General features: G+C 33.2%; 1 protein-coding gene across 1 annotated transcript in view; it reads left to right on the forward strand.

The window, feature by feature from the left end:
• LOC127730952 (serine-rich adhesin for platelets-like) overlaps window positions 1–23833 on the forward strand; it is a 28530-nt gene extending 4697 nt beyond the window's left edge. The window contains exons 3-16 of the mRNA XM_052239586.1: window positions 4518–4624; window positions 6023–6639; window positions 9774–9899; window positions 10607–10676; window positions 11057–11176; window positions 11704–11757; window positions 14691–14755; window positions 15318–15408; window positions 16407–16502; window positions 17946–18088; window positions 19285–19779; window positions 22242–22284; window positions 22800–22930; window positions 23533–23833. Coding sequence (XP_052095546.1) covers window positions 4570–4624; window positions 6023–6639; window positions 9774–9899; window positions 10607–10676; window positions 11057–11176; window positions 11704–11757; window positions 14691–14755; window positions 15318–15408; window positions 16407–16502; window positions 17946–18088; window positions 19285–19779; window positions 22242–22284; window positions 22800–22930; window positions 23533–23655 — 2229 coding nt within the window. The 5' untranslated portion in view covers window positions 4518–4569 and the 3' untranslated portion in view covers window positions 23656–23833. The remainder of the gene's footprint in view (window positions 1–4517; window positions 4625–6022; window positions 6640–9773; window positions 9900–10606; window positions 10677–11056; window positions 11177–11703; window positions 11758–14690; window positions 14756–15317; window positions 15409–16406; window positions 16503–17945; window positions 18089–19284; window positions 19780–22241; window positions 22285–22799; window positions 22931–23532) is intronic.
• Window positions 23834–24221: the final 388 nt, after the last annotated feature.

Raw genomic sequence — 24221 nt, forward strand, 5'->3', positions numbered from 1 at the left:
AACAGAGGTATGACAGGAGCCTTTGTGGAATAGCAATAGAGGTATGACATGAGCCTTTGTGGAATAGCAATAGAGGTATGACAGGAGCCTTTGTGGAAAAGCAATAGAGGTATGATAGGAGCCTTTGTGGAATAGGAATAGAGCTATGACAGGACCTTTTGTGGAATAGCAAAAGAGATATGATAGGAGCTTTTGTGGAATAGCAATAGAGGTATGATAGGAGCCTTTGTGGAATAGCAATAGAGGTATGACAGGAGCTTTTGTGGAATAGGAACAGAGGTACGACAGGAGCCTTTGTGGAGTAGGAATAGATGTATGATAGGTGCCTTTGTGGAATAGGAATAGAGGTATGCAAAGAGCCTTTGAAGAATAGGAATAGAGGTATGCCAATAGCCTTTCAGAAACAGGTATAGAGGTATGACTATAGAAATTTAGCTAAACAGGAAATGCATCGATTAATATCTGGCAATAGAGGCCAAAAAGTAGTCTTAGCATTACAAAAAGCGCCTCCATTAACAACTAGCAATAGAGGTATGACATGAGCCTTTATATAATGTGAATAGAGGTATGACAAGAGCTTTTGTAGAATATGAATAGAGGTATGACAGGAGCCTTTGTGGAAAAGGAATTGAGGTGAGACCGCAACCTTTTGTGGAATAGAAATGTAGGTAAATCAGGAGCCTTTGTAGAATAGCAATAGAGAAATGAAAAGAGCCTTTGTGGAATAGGAATAGAGGTATACTAGGTGCCTTTGTGGAATAGCAATAGAGGTATGATAGAAGCCTTTGTGGAATAGCAATAGAGGTATGACAGGAGCTTTTGTGGAATAGGAACAGAGGTATGACAGGAGCCTTTGTGGAATAGCAATAGAGGTATGACAGGAGCCTTTGTGGAATAGCAATAGAGGTATGACAGGAGCCTTTGTGGAATAGCAATAGAGGTATGATAGGAGCCTTTGTGGAATAGGAATAGAGCTATGACAGGAGCCTTTGTGGAATAGCAAAAGAGATATGATAGGAGCTTTTGTGGAATAGCAATAGAGGTATGATAGGAGCCTTTGTGGAATAGCAATAGAGTTATGACAGGAGCTTTTGTGGAATAGGAACAGAGGTACGACAGGAGCCTTTGTAGAGTAGGAATAGATGTATGATAGGTGCCTTTGTGGAATAGGAATAGAGGTATGCAAAGAGCCTTTGAAGAATAGGAATAGAGGTATGCCAATAGCCTTTCAGAAACAGGTATAGAGGTATGACTATAGAAATTTAGCTAAACAGGAAATGCATCGATTAATATCTGGCAATAGAGGCCAAAAAGTAGTCTTAGCATTACAAAAAGCGCCTCCATTAACACCTAGCAATAGAGGTATGACATGAGCCTTTATAGAATGTGAATAGAGGTATGACAAGAGCTTTTGTAGAATATGAATAGAGGTATGACAGGAGCATTTGTGGAAAAGGAATTGATGTGAGACATGAGTCTTTGTGGAGTAGGAATTGAGGTGAGACATGAGCCTTTGTGGAATAGGAATTGAGGCGAGACCGCAACCTTTTGTGGAATAGGAATGTAGGTAAATCAGGAGCCTTTGTAGAATAGCAATAGAGAAATGAAAAGAGCCTTTGTGGAATAGGAATAGAGGTATAATAGGTGCCTTTGTGGAATAGCAATAGAGGTATGATAGGAGCCTTTGTGGAATAGCAATAGAGGTATGACAGGAGCTTTTGTGGAATAGGAACAGAGGTATGACAGGAGCCTTTGTGGAATAGCAATAGAGGTATGATAGGAGCTTTTGTGGAATAGGAATAGAGGTATGACAGGAGCCTTTGTGGAATAGGAATAGAGGTATGACAGGAGCCTTTGTGGAATAGCAAAAGAGATATGATAGGAGCTTTTGTGGAATATGAATAGAGGTATGATAGGAGCCTTTGTGGAATAGCAATAGAGGTATGACAGGAGCTTTTGTGGAATAGGAACAGAGGTACGACAGGAGCCTTTGTGGAATAGGAATAGATGTATGATAGGTGCCTTTGTTGAATAGGAATAGATGTATGATAGGAGACTTTGTGGAATAGCAATAGAGGTATGAAAAGAGCCTTTGTAGAATTGGAATTGCGGTATGACAGGAGCCTTTGTGGAATAGTAATAGAGGTGAGACAGGAGCCTTTGTGGAATAGTAATAGAGGTATGATAGGAGCCTTTAAGGAATAGTAATAGAGGTGAGACAGGAGCCTTTCCTTTTGTAGATAAGGAAAAGAGGTATGGCAGAAGCCTTTGTGGAATAGGAATAGAGTTAAGAAAGGAACCTTTGTAGAATAGGAAAAGAGGTATATAACCGGAACTTTTGTAAAATAGCAATAGAGGTATGACAGATTGAAGCCTTTGTGTAATAGCAATAAAGGTATTACAGGAGCCTTTTTGGAATAGGAAAAGATGTATGCTATGAGCCTTTGTGGAATAGGAATAGAGGTATGATAGGTGCCTTTGTGGAAAAGCAATAGAGGTATGACAGGAGCCTTTGTGGAATAGCAATAGAGGTATGACAGGAGCTTTTGTGGAATAGCAACAGAGGTATGACAGGAGCTTTTGTGGAATAACAATAGAGGTATGACAGGAGCCTTTGTGGAATAGGAATAAAGGTATGACAGGAACCTTTGTGGAATAGCAATAGAAGTATGATAGGAGACTTTGTGGAATAGCAATAGAGGTATGACAGGAATCTTTGTGGAATAGCAATAGAAGTATGACAGGAGCCTTTGTGGAATAGTAATAGAGGTATGATAGGAGCCTTTGTGGAATAGCATTAGGGATATGACAGGAGCCTTTGTGGAATAGCAATAGAGGTATGACAGGAGCCTTTGTGGAATAGGAATAGATATATGATAGGAGCCTTTGTGGAATATGAATAGAGGTATGACAGGAGCCTTTGTGGACTAGGAATAGATGTATGATAGGAGCCTTTGTGGAATAGAAATAGAGGTATAATAGGAGCTTTTGTGGAATAGGAATAGAGGTATGACAGGAGCCTTTGTGGAATAGGAATAGAGGTATGACAGGAGCCTTTGTAGAATAGCAATAGAGAAATGAAAAGAGCCTTTGTGGACTAGGAATAGAGGTATGATAGGTGCCTTAGTGGAATAGGAATAGAGGTATGATAGAAGCCTTTGTGGAATAGGAATAGAGGTATGACAGCAGCCTTTGTGGAATAGGAATAGATGTATGATAGGAGCCTTTGTGGAATAGCAATAGAGGTATGATAGGTGCCTTAGTGGAATAAGAATAGAGGTATGACAGCAGCCTTTGTGGAATAGGAATAGAGGTATGACAGCAGCCTTTGTGGAATTGGAATAGAGGTATGATAGGAGCCTTTGTGGAATATGAATAGAGGTATGACACGAGATTTTGTGGAGTAGCAATAGAGATATGATAGGAGCTTTAGTTGAACAGGAAATGCCTCCATTAACACCTGGCAATAGAGGTTTTTTCAAGTTATTTAACAGAACAGGAAATGCCTTTATTTACACCTGGCAATAGAAGTATTTACAAGATACTTAACAGAACAGGAAATGCCTCCATTAACACCTGGCAATAGAGGTATTTATAAGATACTTAACGGAACAGGAAATGAATCAATTAACACCTGGCAAGAGAGGTATGACAAGAAACTTAACAGAACAGAGAATGCTTTACTCTGTAGATATATATGGACTTGTTTCGGTTGTCTTTCGGAGTGTTTTATTTCATTCCTTCTATTTTATTTTTAACATTTACAATCCCGTCCTCTTATCCTCGATTGTGGCATCATCAAATGAATTTCATCACCGAATGTTTACTTACCATGAGTAACACGACAGGTGGCACCAGTGGAGCAGGACCTGTTTACCTTTAAGGTGCACCAGAGATAAACCCCAGGTGTTTCGCAGTCTTTAATTTTCTTTTATTTTTTTTTAACTTGTTCGTCTTATCGTCGTTTTCGTTATTTGAAATGGCGTTGACAGTTCCTCTAGACTTGTGAGTTTTAAATGTCCCCTTAGTATCTTTCGTCTCTTTTTTATATAAATTTATCTGTAAAATAGATCTAAATCAAATAAATCAAAAGAACTGAATTAAAACAAAATAAATTTATATGCTAATTAAAAAGAATGAATAAATTATCAATAACGAATGATAGGTGCACGGAAAACATCCCAATCATCTAAACATTAAAAAACAAAGCCGGCCAATATTATGTTCTTTTCTGTCTACATCTATCAAATCTGTCTGTTTCAGTGATTTTAATCCAATTGTTATTTGAAATGTAGTTTAAAACTAATGTTTATTTGATGATAAATGACATGTTCAATGGCCGATAGATATTTTCTCCGTGTATAGCGAACTTTACGGGTGAATTAGTATGTATATATGTGAAAAATATCTATATATAAACACCTATAGTATATTTTTCTATTGTGTCCATTTAATTTTGAGTTCTATGTAAAGACTTCCTATTACTTTGTGTTTATTTGAAAAAAAATGTCTTACAGGAAGTGAAGTAAACAGAACTATAACAGGAGTTTGAAATGAAGCATCATTAACATGTATTTCCAGTTATTTATGTTTGGGATATGGATAGCTTATGTAACGTCGAACGGTAAGTAGATCATTATTACTCTGATTTCAAAAGTTACAATTTTTGAAATACAGACGAAGTTGCAATTTCTTTTGGTCCGCAACACCAAAATATTTTGTACCAGAATTCAACATACGTGTACATGATTTTTTATATGAGTTAGTTATGTAAATGGTCGTATTCTTAAGTGTTTTAAAATCAATTCCATGAATTATGATTATAAAGTTCATTTGAATTTGAATAGTGATTCCCTTACCATATAATTATAGTTCGTTCCTTCATTGGCTATACAGTTAAAGCAGTTTCTCTAATTTAAAGGTTTATGATCTAGTAGAGTGCTACTATGAAACAACAATGAAAGACAACGCAAAACAGTACCGAAACAACTAACTAATCTTGTCCGAAACAACGGACAATTGATATATAACATGTAAATCAAACAGAAACGTAAATCTATACAATATATATATATAACACATTGCAATGTCATTCCATTTAATGTGACTTTACGGTTAAATGACTGAGTAAAACGAAGTGAAATAAGATATAGTACATAAAGAAAAAACATCACGAGACATAAGTTAAAATGATAAGTGTTGTTTATATGTTTCATTTCCATGTGTTTACCAGAAGCATTGCATACATTAATTAATTAAATCAATTCAGCATTTAATAACAGTTAGTGTAGTATGAAACAGACTTCCATGCATTAAACACCTTTATCAGCTATGAACAAAAGTTCCGGTAGCAAAAACACATCTTGACCATTAAAGCTCCATCCATTAAATAAACGATCAAACATTCATAGTTCAGCTTAATGACTTTTACCTATTATAATTACATAAATATTGACATGTCGGGTCACATTTTATCGTTTATAATTATATCAACACACCAACATTTGTTGGAAGTGGCTGAATAATCGTGCCTATTTCTGAAATGGTGATGTACCAACTTCTTTTATTGCCATTGGCTGAATTGTAATTTTAAGGCTGACAATTTTTTAATTAAAATGTTTAATTTTTATCAGTACGTCAAATAATCTTTGAAAAACAAGTATTTTGTTTTCATACGTAAAATCTTTTAGACAAACTTTTGATTCCTGGAAACATGAAATATATTATTATAGAATTGATTTAAGTTTTTTTGTTTTATGAAATATCAATGTTACTAATTCAATGCATAGAATTTTGAAGAACTGCTTACATGCACACACATCTAAAACATGGGTTAATTCTCGTAGAATTGATATAAAATAAAAATAAAAATATATGATTAGTTTTCAAACGTACACAATTTTCCTTTACCTTTCATGCTAAGGAAGGAATACATACTGCATGATCAACGTCTTGGAATGTTTCACGTAATTATAGAAGTTTTAATGTTTATCATACGTAATCATTTAAAAACTATTTGTAGAATACAAAATAGAGTATGCAACAGACTATAAAAGAGAACAGGATAATTATGTTATTTCTTTCCATGATTATCGGAGAGAAAAACGACAAGTGGAAAACAGTTGGTCTCCAAGTACGACAGCACACACTAATCTGACAATTATACCAACAACACAAACATATAGTAATGTGACAAGACCAACAACACAGATACATAGTAATGTAACTAGACCAGCAACACAGATAAATAGTAATGTAACTAGACCAACAACACAAATACATAGTAATGTGACAAGACCAACAACACACATAAATGGCAACGTGACAAATAGGCCAACAACACAGATACATAGTAATTTGACTAGACCAACTACAAATATACATAGTAATGTGACAACACCAACACACATAAATGGCAACGTGACAACTAGACCAAAAACACAAATAAATGGCAATATGACTACTAAGCCGACGACCAAAGTATCAAGTATTCTGCCTTCTACAACAAATACACCAAGTACAACAAGACTGCCGTCTACAACAAAAGCACCAAGTACAACAAGAGAAGCCATATCAACAACAACTACTACAATTTCTAAAGAAACTACGTTTAACCCGCCAGAAACAACATACATAAAGGTTTGTGTTTATTTTTCATCTTTTTCAGGTTTAAAAAAAATTGGAATACATGTTATGGCATGTATTTTAACATTTGAACGAGCTATTTAAGCATGGTGAAACGAATATACATGGAACTATATGTATAAGATAAAGAAATGTAAGGCGTTAAACGAAACTTGTATATATGTCTTGGCTAAAATATTGTTATATACAGCAAAGCACATGTTTAAATGCTTTAATTGTAGGTGAACGTTTCACCATTGTCGGGTGTTTTAAAAGTTCCGGCTCTAGAACAAAGTTAAAAACAAAAATATTTCCAAAAATATCGAAAATTCATTATAGAAAGACACAAGACTGAGTCAACCAAAGAAAGATAAATATCCATACTGGCATATCTAAACAACACTGAAATTTGACAAAACTCAAGCAAAACTAGGCGTGAAATTTGGTGCTCAGTAAAAGTATGCATATCTCTCCATTACTTTTTTTATGTAAGTTTCTGGTATTAAAAGTTGACACATCAACGAAACATATCGTTCAATTACTGTGTCATGTTCAATCTACTTGTGATAGGGACCATAAAACTCCTTCAGTGATGACATCAGCCTGAATATAATCCTGTCTGTATTCCTCCTATCTGTAACAATCTTGGATGCACTCTACTTCAAAGGAATGCAATGAGTGACTTTATCTAAATTATTTTCAACAGGTAAACTAATTGCCTTTTGTTTCAGCATATCAGTTAGAGTAGAGGTCATTCTATTCATCGACAATTGAATGTGATTGAAAAGTAATAAAACATTTCCCCTTGTGGTATGATTGTGGATGGATTGGTAGCGTTCCGGGTGAACATTATATATACATAAATAGAGATGACAACCAATAGACAATAAAAAAAAACTTATGTAAATCTGAATGTCAGCATTTGTTTTGAACAATAAACAAGTATCAATACATTATACTGAAGTCTATATTGCATTTTGGTGTTTTGATGGGTTTTATAAGATTAACTAATAAACTGCGATTCACAACAGTAAGCAATCCAATATGTGATAAGAGGGGAACATCCCAAATAGGAATAACTGTCAGGTGACTGTATACAAACTGAACATAAATATGGTAAAGCATAAAAAAACATATGTTTTTAATCATTTATTTGCATACCTTACTCTTATCAAGCGGTTAAAGTATCGCAATGTTTTGGTCAATACAAAATCCTACCAAAAGGAATAGGTGCGATCCTGAAGTGTTAAGTAGTAAACCGACAACTTCGTATGCAACACCCGTCGTATTTCCCACCAAACACACGTTTTGAAATTATGTTACTTAGCAAGAAAAGGAATGTTCACTTCTTAAAAAATAAATTCGTAACGATTGTCATAAGTTTTGTTTTCAAACGTCTTTTGATGTACATAAGTGTCAATATGTAGCAGTCTACCGTTAATGACCGTATATTGACTTTTAGCGTTAAATTATCTATGTACTATCTCATTAAGTATTCAACATCCTTTTATTCGCGCTATATCCGTGTCAAAATCGTATTAAAACCCCCTAAAAATATTGTAAATCTCATCTAAAATTTCACATAGATGCATTCAGATCAAATAACAAAAAGTTAAACATTTAAAAATCGTAAATATATGCTGTTATAATAACTAAAATTTAAAAACTAAATTGACAATAAAGTAAAAACGTTGCCGGTGTACAAAATTCTTATCATCTCATAAAATCTGTCTATCTATATAAGTTAACTGACTTGAAACATTAACGTGCATGTAGGTTAAATAAGTACATCTAATTGACAAACGAATAACTTGATCATTTCTTTATTTCGTAGACTGTATAATTTTATTTTACCATGCTTCGGAGAACGTATAAGAGTTTTATGCAAATTTATGAATCATTATATGAAGCTTTTTGTGGAGTGAACACAGCGAACAAGATCAAAACGTTTCATTTATATTGTGTCGAGCAGCTGATATTTTACAATATCAATATGACGAAAATATGATAATCGATTGATCGATTTATATGTGTGTGTTTTCCATAATTAAAAAAAACATGTTTTTCTATGTTTCACAAGCAAATCGGTAGGGGACTTGATGAGTTCGGGTCAAACTTGTACACGTCAGTTCAAACAGTATGATGTCGGTTATAAGTTCGGGTCAGCATATTTAACGTCAAATAGCTTGATATATAATTTTATGAAGCGCTAAGATACAAGCAGAGGAGAGACCAATAATACGAATTTTAACACTTCTTCTGGGTTCATAAAGTAAAATCATGTGTACAGCATTAATATTTTTAAATGAATAAGTACTTAAAATGCAGTTTCATAATAATGCCGTACTTGGTAAACTTTCAATATTTTATTTTCATTTTTTGAAGAGAAAAAGTGTTTTACTTTTTAAGCTCAGTAAGCATAAGATATACATTTATTGTCTTGGATATTGTTTTTCGAGCAGGGACATGCACTGTCAAATCTCCGTTTTTTCTTCTATTAAACTGCAGTCATTAAACATTTAAGAAGGGGTAAACGATTTTCGAGAATGTTTATTTTAGGTATTTTTAAAAAAGTTCGTTATGAATATATTTGCTGTATTACTTCCTTTAAGATATATCCCAATTAATAAGAACGACTGTGTTTTTAGTGCTACATGTATTGCTATTGCTATTGCTTCAATCAATTTATTGTTCATTTGGTTTTGAATTTTACTTTTTTGTATTTATGAAAATCAATTATCAATGCCAGTGCCCCTAAGGCACTTTGCTGGAATAACCTTCAACAGAAGTCGACACTCGCCAAATGGGAGCTACAAAATCCAGAAGATTCTATATCAGCCAGACTCACTACAGTTTAACATCTCTCATTATTCTATTCCAGCAATCAATCTCTCACCATTATTGAACTCCACCCATTTATGTTCTATCCCTACAAACCAACCCTCTTCGGTTTTGAACTCCACACATTTGTTATTCTATTCCAGCAGTCCAACTCTCATAGTTTTGAACTCCACACCGTTATTACTATTTTTCTACTCCAGCAGTCCAACTCTCACCAGGTTTTAACTCCACACCGTTACGGTTATCACTATCATATTAGGTCGAATCTTACCAGTATTATACTGAACATTTTGTCACTCCATTTTCAGCAATCGAATACTTATCAGTACTACAACTCCACAGTTATTCATGATGGTAATGGCGTCTATTGGCATGAACTTGAAAACCATACAACTCACGTGGTCCTGTCGGATGCAAAATACTTATCATCAGCGGTAAATCATCTTTCTTATTTATCGTACATTTTACCTTTTACCAATGGGTACATGTTATGATAGTGTGCTCAGGCTGAGTGAAGAAAGTCGTGGGTTGTCTCTAGAGGAAAGGCAAACCAGAGAATTTAAAATTGGTATTTGCACCTTCTATTATAAAGTAATTTTGAAGTAGAACAGTGACTGAACGGCTCCCATTCTACATAATGTGTCTGAGTAGGGCTACATGACTCACATTTAAAAAAACAATCCGACGCAGTGTGTCATTCTAGGACTAAGGAGGGTATTTTTATACGGCATTAATAATCGTCCTGAATACTATGTTATATTTGTCACTGGTCGTTCAGTGTCCAGCCATCCAATATGTACACGTGTTATTATTGTGTACACCAACCTACTGCGTTACGAATGAAGTATAAAAGATTAGTTTCATCAGATCTGAAATTTAAATAAAAAATAAATTATTTTCTATATTGTTATAACTTTTTTTTATCATAAATCATTCGGTCAATACTTTTAGTCTGGTAGTAGTCTCAGTTTTAGTATATTTCATCATTAAAATTAAAAATAAAACACCAAACAGAAATACACAAATGTTGTTCATTGTCTACAATTTTATTATTCTCTTCCTTTAAGAATATACATTATTGTACTGATTACATATAAATTGAATGCATATTATCACTACAGTTGCTAACATGTTTTTACAGGGTTTGAACTTGCCATTTATAATGCCATTTTACGGTCACAATATATCCAAGGTACAACTTACAACAGGAGGTACGTTCAATGGTACCTTACATAACACTAGATATTAAAGGAAGGTTTACTTTTGGTGAACATGTCCAACACATGAAAAACTAAAAAATGATCATGACAAAAATTTAATCGTCAAGAGCAAAAAGAAAGCAATCAATAACAAACTGAGAAATCGACCTTGGTTCATTTGCTTTAATGTTTGAGAACGATGGAAATGTCGTCATTGTATTTAGCAGTCTAAAAACAACTACACATTTTACTTTCCTATAGAAAAGAGTAATTGAATCAAAGGTTCATCAAAATGCAAGGATGTATTTGAATATAAACTTTTATTTAAATTATACTTGTATTTGTTATATATTGGTTCCACTGTATCAGATTTATGTTGATTTCCTTTGTAGGGTTTATATACATGGCTCCATTCGTACATAAATTTTTGACCTATTCTCAGTATGTGGCTCCACTGATGGCGAACTTTGATACACAAACAGACAATTCCGATATATTGTATAAAAAATATAGTGAGTATCATGCTGTTTATCTGTATTTGTTGTTAAATGCTATTGTCAAATTGAACCCACTGTGATTGAACTACACGTTAAAAATAGGATGAACGCATGTTAAAGGTCTAAAGCACCTCAATTCACAAGGGTATAACCCAAAAAATGACGAAAATAGGTAGAATTTCAACAGCACCTTGAATGTTAAAAAGTGACGGAAACAATAATTAGTGACGAAAAAATATATAGAACTTTGACAGTGCCTCGAATGACCTCAAATGGCATAATTGAGGAAAACTATGAATAAATTTAATAGCATCTTCAATGTCAAAAGTGATTAAAATACTAGAACTAATAAACAGAACAGTAGGCAGCACCTCACAGGTAGGTCAACAGATGCTATCGCTTAAAATGTTCACACAGAAGGTAATTCTGATAGCATTACAACATGGAATGCTTACTTAAACTATATTGTATTATGACTGTAACAATACTTTATCCAGATAAAAACGCACATACACACACTATACATGATATATCTTTTTCAGATGACAGTGTAGTAATTGAATGGCGCAATGTTCATCTAAATGATCAGCGATATCGTAAGTCGTTGTTTTAAATAAAGTTAAACATCGAACTTGTCTGTATTTTCATAACATTCCGATAGTATGCTTGACTTTTAAGGTGAACATCCGATTGCTCTGTCATCATATTTTTATTGGGGAAAATTATAGATTGATTATACTATAAAGTAGTAGAATTTATCGATTTAAATCTAAAGAAGCTGGTAGTTCGACACATCTAAGCAGGTATGAAAAGCAAAATACGCACCTTTGAATTTTAAAACAGTTATGTTTCTAGCTTCATCAATTATGTTTATAAACAAAACAGTTTATGCGAAATCATAAGATCGTGTGGTCAACCTTAAAAGTCGCTTTTCCTTAAATTAATAAATACATTGTATTTTTTAAGGTGGAAGTCACATTGCTGGTAATTTCTCTATTCTTTCAGTTTTTTGTATTGATGTTTATTGTCTAGAAGGTCGGAATAGCATTTAATTTTTTTTTGCTTATTGACAACACATATTTTAATATTGCTCAGCAATAGTTTATTGAGAGTATTTATGAAAATTTTGAGGGTGTGACTACTTTTTCCCTATTTATTTCAATCACAAAGTCAATAGCGGGGAATAGAATAGACATCTTATACTTTAGGGGTAGCTGTAGTTTATGGTTTAGTTTACAGTTATATAAGGGTAAGAGTATAGATTAGTTTTGGTAGGGGTTAGGTTTTATGGTTAATGTTAGTGGTCATTTTATAGCTTTATATGGGTTAGATACACTATAGTAAAAGAAGTAGAATAAGAATATGTATTGTTCTCATAAGTTTATACAAATCTTCTGCAAATTCATCATTAACAGACAGAACAAAAATATGATAATTTATATTTAGACAATACGTTGCTTCACTTTTGATTTTATTTGAGTGTCGTTCCTGTTTTAATTACATGTTCAGACACACTTTGAGTTGAGGTTGAGTAAATTTTATGGTAAGGTCCAAGGATTTTTTAAATATTAATTTGCTGATGAAGTAAAAGGGAAATTGTCCTGACTATTCCGACTTTATATTGTCTTTGATTATTAATTGTTAGTTCTTTTATTTTCGGTGATTTCATTTGTAGTGAATTTTGTTGTTGTTGTTGCCTTCATTCGTGCATATTCATAGTCATAATTTCATAAAACTTAGTCAATGCAATAACAACAAGAGGCTCTCAAGAGCATGAATCGCTCACCTGTAATATTTTGCTTAAATCTTTCATCAATGATTATTTTTGCTTTTCAATATATATTGATGAGTAGCTTAAAAATTCCATTTAAATGTTCTTTGTATCTGTCATATTTTCTTCAAAACAAAAAAATGCATTTTACCCCTATGTTCCATTTTAGCCGTAGTGGCTATGTTCTTGACGTACAAGGAAATGAAATACTAAATTTATACTAGATACTTTGAAACTCATTCAGCCCAAGTTTGGCTGAAATTGATTCAGCAGTTTCAAAGGAGAAGATTTGTCCTTAAAGGGCAATAACTCCTTAAGGGGTCAATTGACAATTTTGGTCTTAGAAAACTTATTTGTAGATCTTACTTTGCTGAACATTTTTGCTATTTACAGTTTATCTTTATCTATAATACTATTCAAGATAATAACCGAAAACTGCAAAATAACTCATCAATTCAGGGGCAATAACCTAAAAATCAGATACCCGATTTGGCTGAGAATTTCAGAGTAGGTAGACCTTGACCTAATGAATACTTTAACTTCTTGTCTGATTTCCTTTAAATGCTGCAGTTTTCGACTTGTGTTCTATTTTTAGCCATGGCAACCAAGTTTTCTGAGGAAACAGAAAATAAAACGCAAACTTTATTCTAGATACCCTAAAGATCATTCAGCTTAAGTGTGGTTGGAATTGGTTCAATAGTTTCAAAGGAGAAGATTTTTTAAGTTATCTTAATCATTAATAATATTCAAGATAATAACCAAAAACTGCAAAATTTCCTTAAAATTACCAATTTAGTGGCAGCAACCCAACAATGGGTTATTAGATTCATCTGAAAATTTCATGGCTGTTAGAACTTCACCTAATGAACATTCCCTCCCATCCTCCCATGTCAGATTTGCTCTAAATGCTTTGGTTTTTGAGATATAAGCCAAAAACTGCATTTTACCCCTATGTTCTATTTTTAGCCATGGCGGCCATATTTTTTGACGAAACAGAAAATAAAACACAAAGTTTATTCTAGATACCCTAAGGATCATTCAGCTTAAGTTAGGTTGGAATTGGTATAGTAGTTTCAGAGAAGAAGGTGTTTGAAATAGTTTACACCGGACAGACGACGACGGTCGACGACAGACGACGACGGACGCCAAGTGATGGCAAAAGCTCACAGTTCCTTCGGAACGGTGAGCTAAAAATGTATTCATTTAACATAAAGTAGTAAATTAATTAAGATTGATAAAACGTTAAAATGCTACACTGATTGCCCATCGAAACAAATTTTACAAGGACTATCTAAGACCTATGAGATAAACAAAATAGACAAAATAAACAAAATAGCCCAAACCATTATCACATGACAACAGACAACTTCCAGACTTGGAACTAAAGTTCACGACACATGTAGTGGGGTTAAACTGTTTTTGGATAACCCGAATAATTCAGTCGTTATATTTCGCTGCTCTACGATGGTGACTTCATCGATCGATCTCGGAGAGGGATTGAATTATTTGGATTAGCTTTTGGGGGTAAGATTACACCCCTTTAATCTCGATTTGGAGACTAGTTAAATTGTTCACATCATTGTCCTTGGATATATATATATATATTAACTTTAGACATTTTTACGAATCCAGATATTGATATAATTGTTATTACTGCTTATAAGTATGGTAGTGAAGAATAGTAATTTGATCAGAGAAGTAACAAAAAAATAATTATATCTTGATATGTTTAAAAAAATTACCAACTTTCTTTTGCAGATGGCCAATTTAGATTTCAGGCCAAATTATTTCAAAATGGAAGCATTATGTTGGTATACAAAACGGTAAGTAATAGTAATAAAGTAATGGTACAACTAATTTGTCGAGTGTTGTAACCTTAAGCATTCTGTACCAAAAATGAAAACAACACGTTATAAATTTCATTCGGTCGAAGCTCTTTTCTGGATTTACTGACCTTCATCAGGAACGCTCAGTGCCAAATATATGAAAGCCAAGGATGTATAAGAACCGAAACAGTTGAAGAGCTATACGTGTACAAGAATTTTATTTGAAGGTTAAACTGGTATTACTATTACACGTCTTTGATTAAACTAGACAGATATAAGTATTTACACTTAGAAATAAGTCTAACGATGCCCTTGACACCTACCAATTTATTTTGCACCTATAATTTAGTTGACTTCATCATCTAACGATTTCCTTGACACCAACCAACATGTATGCCACCATTTCATGTCATTTTATATAAAACTGTTCATACTCAAGTATAACAAGCATCATTGTAATATTGTAAAAATATTTACCAAAACTAAAATTACCTATTGTTGACAAACAGACATGTCATTCTTAAATATGAAAATGTTGTTATGTTGTTCTTTTGTTTAGATTCCAGCACCCGTTATGAATATATCAACAGACAATCATCCTGTAAAACTTGGTATATCTGATGCATTCTATATGGATTACACACAAAATGGTGAGTTGTTTTGTATGCCATCATTAGATTCTAGTTGGATACATATTTTCAAATATCAAAATCAGTTACATATAGTATGATAATTGTATAAATGTATACACAATAATTGTGTAGTGTTACATATAGTATGATAAATGTATCAATAAATGTATACACAATATTTGTGTAGTTTCGTTGCTGTTTCATTGTCGCATACTTAGCATCTATTTTTTTTATATACTAGGGACTTTATGTGTAGCAAATGAACGAAACAGAAATGCAACAACAACTTGATGCAGATTAAAAGTAAAAAACCTAAATATTGCACGACATATTTTACCCTGTTGGATTATTTGATGTTGCGTTGTTCTTGTTTTCATTTCTATTTTTTATGTATGGTTCTTCTCATTATCTTTTAAAGTTTTGCAATGTAACTTTTTTTTAACTGATACAGATATTTGTATATTTGTTTCAATTGCTGTCAGTGGTGTAGCGGCAAAAATGTGCGTTTTCAAAAATTTTTAAAGGCGGAATCTTTCACCATTCGCGGCAAGTTTTGTTCTGTACAACATGTACAAATCAGAAATCATACCCCAGCTTAAAAAAATTAATTGTCATTTTGTATATATTTTCCACCAGGAAGATTTAAACGACAAAGCTGATCTCCTGTTGGTTGGAAATGTTATGTCGAAAAAAACACTTATCTTGCCGCTCTACTGATGTTTTCCCTCCTTTTTAAAGCATCTAATCACCGCCTCCGATCAGATATGAATACGGCTAAACTTTCAGAAGAACTATTTTATATTCATGTCTAAATGTTTCAAACATTGTAACAATGAAGTGAATTCTGTTTGTATTTATCAAAATAGACTTATATTAAAGTATTATTTTTAAAAATTAATTAGTAAAAATAGGCATAAATTTCAGACGGATACTTTTAAAGTATCATTCATGTTATTATTTTACGGTGTACGCTACAAACGGTTATCTTTAGTATTATTCATGTTTTTATTTTTCAGGAGTACGCTACAGACGGATATATAAGTATCATGCTGTCGACATTGAAAAGTCGTTAATAACCAATAATACAGTAGTTATTTTTCATCCTTTACCAAGTATGAAGATTTATGTAAATTTTAGTATTTACTTATAATTGATTTGTATAAATACAAGAGTGTACGTATATGTATGTGTGTTTCAAGGTATAAAAGCTCATGTACAGTTGATGAAATCGGCTTGATTTTGCATAACAATTCAGGTATATAATAGAAAAATTCAGTCAATATGATGAATAACTGTGAGACTTAGAAAGAGATAAATAGTAATTTTGATGTTTTCATAGATGGATCTAATTTCCACTAAATTTATTTTACACCAGGGATATTTCCAAAAGTGTGAATTTTGCGTTTCTAACAGCATTGAGCGTATTTCTGAACATGGCACCGAATTATAGTAAAGATGACAAAAGCTGCAGGTTTGAAGTATTTTGGCAAACTTTCAGTATTTCAAAAAACTAGAAGATCATCGTAGCCTTAATCGTATACCTGGTAAACTAACACCGTGTATTTTAAGGGGAGATTTTTGACAATTGGGGAAAACACAATCAATATCTATTCCTGGTGGCCATTTTTTCATCTGATCCGGAGCAAATGCCGATGATTTGCAGAAAACTATCCATACTCAATTCCTACAACGTCAAGTAGACTAAGATTAGATGACGAAACCTAGACTTTCAATGAGAGCTATGTACCACAAATGTCGCAATGTTTGACACACAATAAACATTAAATATGGACAGTATGTGTCTTCCAATCAACAACCTTCTACTTGTTTAAAACCGTTTGATTTGTAGTTGCAGATGCTTGATTATTGACCACTCAGTTTCAAACATTACCTCTTTTCCATCTAACCGACAGAAAATGAAGATGGTAAAAAGACTTTCCATATAATATGCATAAAAATTTTGATTAGAAATGAGCGAATGGTTTCAATGGAGTTTATGGAAACGTAGAACTTTTTAACTAAGAAAATATTGAACGACCATGCGCTCCATTATTTCTATAACATATGTTTTATTATTTTTTTGTTGAAGTGTATTAAGTCCTACAGAATTTCAGATGGGGATATAACGTTCACCTATTTTTCTATTGGGCTATATATATAGTTGTTTTATCATACCACATTAAGGCGTACTTGCTTTATTATGACATTTATAAAATGATTCGTTTCTGTTGTAAACAATATAATTTTTGTCACTTTCCGAGTGAAAAGTCGGGTCATTCACTAATACATTAGTCCTTCGCAGATTTAGAATTAGGTGTATAAAAAAGAGACATAGAGTCTTACCTTTACTTAATATAAAAAAATAAAACTCTTCATTAATTCATTATCTAGCTTCAACATATACACTTTGGATAAATAACTATACCTCTTGTAACCGGGAGGCACATAGTTCGTTTTAACAAACTAAATTGAACGTGATTGAAGTAATTTGAAACTTTATTGTTGAAAAAAAAAATAGATAAGATTTAAAGATTATTTCATCTTTTGTATTTAAGCATGTAATCTAGCAACTAGTTGTGACCATTGTGTATCTAGAGTTATAGATTTTGATTGTTCATGGTGTCCGAGCGTTAGGCGATGTTCTAATGGGTATGACTGGCATAGACAAGAATGGAGTGAATCAGAGTGTTGGGAAAAAGTATGTTAGAATACCAATAGTCATTCATTGTTCCTCTTTAAGCCATTTATTCCTGTTAGTTGTTTTATAATAATAATAATAATAATAATAATGTTTATTAAGATAAAGGCAATGTATACAAATACATAATAAGATTTAGAAACATAGCTAGATAAAACCTTAAGATATAGTAATGGGCAATGAGGTTCAAAATCATCATTGAATGGTTTTAAAAAAACATGCGGTTAGATTAAAAACTACTAAGTAACACCAAAATCCGCACTATGGCCTTATCTCAATAATCCAAGGTTATGTTCAGCCCACATGTCTTTTGACGGTAGCTAAATAATCCAAGGTTATGTCCGACCCACATGTCTTTTGACGGTAGCTAAATAATCCAAGGTTATGTCCGGCCCACATGTCTTTTGACGGTAGCTAAATAATCCAAGGTTATGTCCGTCCCACATGTCTTTTGACGGTAGATAATCCAAAGTTATGTCCGGCCCATATATCTTTTGACGGTAGCTAAATAATCCAAGATTATGCCCGGCCCACATGTCTTTTGACGGCAGCTATGAGAGAATAATTAGATGATGTTAGAAAAAACTGAAGATGTCAACACAATTGAAATCTACATTGTTCTACATGGATTCATGTATTAACTGCTTACTCTTTCATGTTGACTTTTTATAATTGCCTGTTTTTCGTGTCTGTCTATTTCTCACTTGTGTGGACGTTTAGACAAGACCGTATCAGCCACACTTCCTTTTTCAAATGGAAGATTCTTTCTACTAAACTTTTGACAATTAGAACTCTTACTTGTAGTATTATAGTATAGACGATTTTATGTATCAAAACCATAATTAGTCTTCATATTATCATTTAGCAATGCTTTTGAAGCTCTGTAGATTTTAAATCATTGTGATTGATAAAAGATCGTAATACAATTTATCTAAAAAATTCCAGAATTGTAACAAACCAAGAGCACGTGAAATCCTGCGTTTCAAGAAAATTCTCGGCAAAGTTTGTCTTAAAAATAATTTTCAGGTGGTTGTTGGTTCACTGCCTTGCAAAATGATTAAACGGTATCGCTAAGCTTAATTTATAAGCTGAAATGAAAACAAACAAAAATAAGACGAACAATGAAGTTAATAGAGTGACCATGAATTATTTTAAAATACAATTGATCATTTATATCTTACGATACTTTTTTCTAGGCTGGCAATACTACAGATATCTGTAAGGCGACAACAGTAGCATCAACTACAAAACTCACTACACAATCAACCACAACTACCATACCAACAAAACCACCGATAACAACTAGGACACCAAGTACATCTACACCACCCACAACCACCACAACTACGCCACCATCTACACCAAGTCCACCGACAACGGTAGCTTCAACAGTTATACCAACTACTCAGGCAACAACAAAAATTACACAAGTGGCATCAACCCCTTCAACAAAGACTACTACCATACCTACAACTTCGACTATTACTCCATCGACATCAACAACATCGACTTCTACTACTCAATCGACGAAAACTCCAACTACTACTAAACCAACTACAACTAAATCGACGACGACCCCAACTACTACTACATCGACGACGACTCCAACTACTACTAAATCGACGACGACTCCAACTATTACTACACCGACAACAACTCCAACTACAACTGTATCGTCGACTACAATATCGGTAAGGTATAAATATAAATAAATGTCAGAAATAAACAGTATAGGTATGTATGTTTGTGTGTTTGTAGCATGAGAAGATCTGTCAACCTTATAAGGTTTGGCTGTTATCTAAAACATTATAGGAGATTGGTTAAACATGTAAATTGTAAAAATGATCAGCAACACAAAGATCAACTATAGTATGGAAATATAAAAGTTCTTATAAGCCGAGGCGGAGGGGGCATTAAGGTTTACCCTTGTTCTTCCGTGCGTACAGATGTACGTCCTGAAATTGGTTTCCGTTCTCTTACTTTAGTTTGCCTCGACCAAATGTTATGAAACTTATACACAATGTTATTGACACCGAACACAGACCAACTTCGAATTTGGGTGGTGTCACTTTCACCGTTCCTGATTTATGTCCCTTTATACATGAAAAAATTTGTGAATTTGCGGTATCCGCACTCTTACTTTACTTTGCCACAACCAAATGTTCAAAACTTATACTTTTGTTTCCTTCTTTCTACAGGTATGAATTGCCGTTCTATATCGGCACACTCCTACATTGTAGGATGGCTAATGCGCTATACACAATTATACACCCGCACCCACTAAAAACTCATATCCAATAAAACATGCCATTTATTCACCAATTCATGCATATATATATATAAAACGGTAACGGTAAAATCGTGCTGCACATAAACTGTGTTGTCACATATATACATACATATTTTATTTACACAATTCTTATAAACGCCAAACACAGATCAAGTGCGATTATGGGTGGTGTCACTTTCAATTTTTTTTTAGTTATGTCCCTTTATAAATGGAAAAAATTGGTGAATTTGCCGTTTCATCACTCGTACTTTACTTTGCCTCAACCAAATGTTATGACACTTATACACAATGCTCAAATTAGGATGGCATCACTTTCACCGTTCTAGAATTACCCCATTACTGTATGTTATTAAACAATGAGAGCACCCAAACCCCCGAGCAATCTCTAATGACAACATACAAAAACAAATGTCATTAAATTTCAAAGAAAACAAAACGTCAATAAGTATGAATTAGATAATTGAATCTTGCATATTTACAAGCGGGGGCATCTGTGTTCCATGGACATATCTTTGAATATAGTTTACATTGACACACATATCGAAACATAACTAAATTTGTTCATTTTCTATGTAGTTTAAGAGATTACTCTATCTATATATTACATTATACATATTTAATAACAGGTTAACTCCTAAGTATCCTACAGCCTGTCGATACTTTTATTTTGGCATTGCACAAGTCATGTCTTCTTTGACTGTCCATGACGTTAAAACACTAAATACCTGGGATGTGTTTTAGTTGATTTTAGTGTCTGATGCATGATTTTATATTATTAATTGTTTTTGGCTTTTAACTAGCTTTCAGTAACCGCGAGTACTCTCAAATCGTACTTTCGTGTTAATTTGACCTGTTGATACAATTTGTAATGTATTTTTGTTATTTAATTTTTACTTATTCAGTTTTATATCTAGTCTCACTGTTTTTAATATATACCACCTTTGTTAAGTGTTTAGTATGACGATAAATTTTCACTTTTGTTCTCGTACTAGGAACAACAAAATTATTTATTTTGTAAAAATTATTTCCGTACTCCAAGTATACCTTACAACAAAATTATTTTTATTTACCTGTGTACGTTATTTTATTTGGCGGCATTTTATCCAAGGTTATGGTTGTCTTTCTGATATTGTTTTACATCTAACCCCCTTGTTTTATTAATTTTGCATTTACATTGTGTCATATATCAAATTTATTCGTTCAGTGTATGTTCACTTGTTTTTGTTAATATGTCTTTTGATTGAGTTAAGCCATTTCAATTGATATGTTAGTGTGTCTTTCTATGTTGTGATGTTACACTATTTTTTCAGGTAGGGTGAAGGTTGGCGCCGATTAAAACGTTTAAACCCGCTGCATTTGTTTGCACCTGTCCTAAGTCAGGAACCTGATGTTCACTGGTTGTCGTTTGTTGATGTGGTTCATAAGTGTTTCTCATTTCTCTTTTTTTATATAGATTAGACCGTTGGTTTTCCTTTTTGAATGGTTTTACACTAGTAATTTTTTGAGCCCTTTATAGCTTGCTGTTCGGCGTGAGCCAAGGCTCCGTGTTGAAGACCGTACTTTGACCTATAATGGTTTACTTTTACAAATTACGACTTGGATGGAGAGTTGTCTCATAGGCACTCATACCACATCTTCTTATATCTATACATTTCTTTTATTTCATCAGGAGAGCGATACAGACACAGGTGTGCCTCTTGTATTACTAATTGTAGTAAATGGAAACTAAAGTACAACAATGTATGTGTAAATAATTGTATAACGGAATTTAACCATTATATTTTTAGATGTCTGTAGATTCATTATTTTCTTTTTGTGAAAGTACAATTTTATAATAATCATGCATTTATTAATTTGTTTCAGTCACCAAATCAACCACATGTAGAACGTCATACACAAAGAAAAGGTAACAAAATTGACAGTTTAACATATTTTTCTTTTCTATACCCAGCAGCATTGCTAATGACAGCCTCCGGAAACTTCTTGTCCATCAACAGCTGTGACAGCTGTTAAACTTTATATTTATATTACAAGTTAGCCAAAGTTTGCTTGATACACTATGTGGGCTTTGAACATTTTGTTCAGAATTGACGAATATAAATAAAAAGGAACTAATTCTTATTTCAATAAGGGTTCAGGCCTTTCAACTTTGCAAAACTTGTTTGGCAATGGTCTGTGGTTTATTCCAGTGTGTTCCATAAATAACTTAGGTAATGGCGTTAGACACTAACAACAAACCAATAAAAGTACTATAGTTGTTATGTGAAATAGTAACTCAGATTCGTCAGACCAGCACACCTGCCTTTTTGTGGACTGGTTTAATGCTATTGTACAGTTAATAACTAATTTATTATTGATGTGTAATATAAGGCACATAACCAAAGGTATGATAAAAGATTTAAGTGTTATACTATTTTGCAGAATCGTATAACAAAGCAGCTGTGATTGTCCCTATTGTACTGTTTCTACTGCTAATTGTTGGCCTTGTTGGTAGTTGGGTATATTACGCTTATACACATCCAAATACTAGCGCTGGACAATGGCTTATAGAGGTTAGTATCATAAATGCAATAATTTAAATTTATAAATAAACCGTATGATATATTTACCGAACGTATGGCACGGTGTTACTGGAATAACCCACAATGGAATAACCCACAATAGGTACGGTCGATACCAGAAGTTTGAGCATTGATGATGTTTACACCAAGAGTTCCTTCTCTCTTTTATTAATATTAATTTTTGTAACTTTCAAGATTGCATATATGCGAAAGTAATAATGTTTTCCCCAAATATGTTTTTTTTATGTTCAGTTTTGCATGATGTTGAGGATTATTACCAGTTTACAACATGCTCGGTCGCCATTTTTATATTTGCCAGCAATTTGAATATCTATTGTTTATTGTATTGTATTTTTCATTTATTTTGAGGTTTGCGTTCACTTATTAGACACCGTTTATTTTATGTGTACTGTATCGTTATCAGGACGATCCGATGCCATCGTAAGAATGATCGTTTAAATATATTGACGGTCTCCCTTTCTCTCTATGCAAACACAAACAGACACACAAACAGACACACACACGTACATATGTTGAAAAGCTTTTTGGAAAGCAATCCTGTATGCCAATTCTTTATTTTGTATTTATTTCAGCATCGACCAAGTCAATTGAAATCAAGATTTTCCGATATGTTTAAGCGGAGTACGGAAACTGGAGAAAAGTATAAGGTGAAAAACGAGGACATTGAATTTAATATGGATGAGTCAGTTGCCTAAGGCAGTATGTTTACTGACCTGGTGTACATCCGAGATACATTCTCTGTACATGGAAGTGGAAGCACTTTTTAAACTCTACTAAATTATCTATGACGTGTATTATAGTATCGTATAATATTTTACTGATTTATGTACTTGTATAATGTACATTTTGATTATATTGGTTGGTGCTTAATGTACACGCACTACAAACCAGTAAAAGTCTGAAATGGCCTATATCTGTACTCGACTGTACTGATTTTTACTCGACCAGTCTGAATTGGTCTGAATTTTACTCGACATTACTTGACCCCAGTCTTAACCATACTCGACCGTACTGATTTGTACTTGACCCTTATCTTTGCCATTGAAAATAGTCTGAACTATTTCTCGACCAGTCTGAAACAGTCTTAACCCATTCTCAACCTGTACTCGACCAATTTTTTTCAGTCTTAACCAAACTCGACCAAAGGTCTGAACAATACTCGACCAGTCTGAACCATACTTGACCAAAAAACCTATACTTTTTTTAAAATTTTAGCTGTTAAAATTAATTTCTTTTTATCTGACATGACAACAACTACAAT

The sequence above is a fragment of the Mytilus californianus genome, unplaced genomic scaffold (genome assembly GCF_021869535.1).
Source record: "Mytilus californianus isolate M0D057914Y unplaced genomic scaffold, xbMytCali1.0.p SCAF_2, whole genome shotgun sequence".
Taxonomy (NCBI): Eukaryota; Metazoa; Mollusca; class Bivalvia; order Mytilida; family Mytilidae; genus Mytilus; species Mytilus californianus.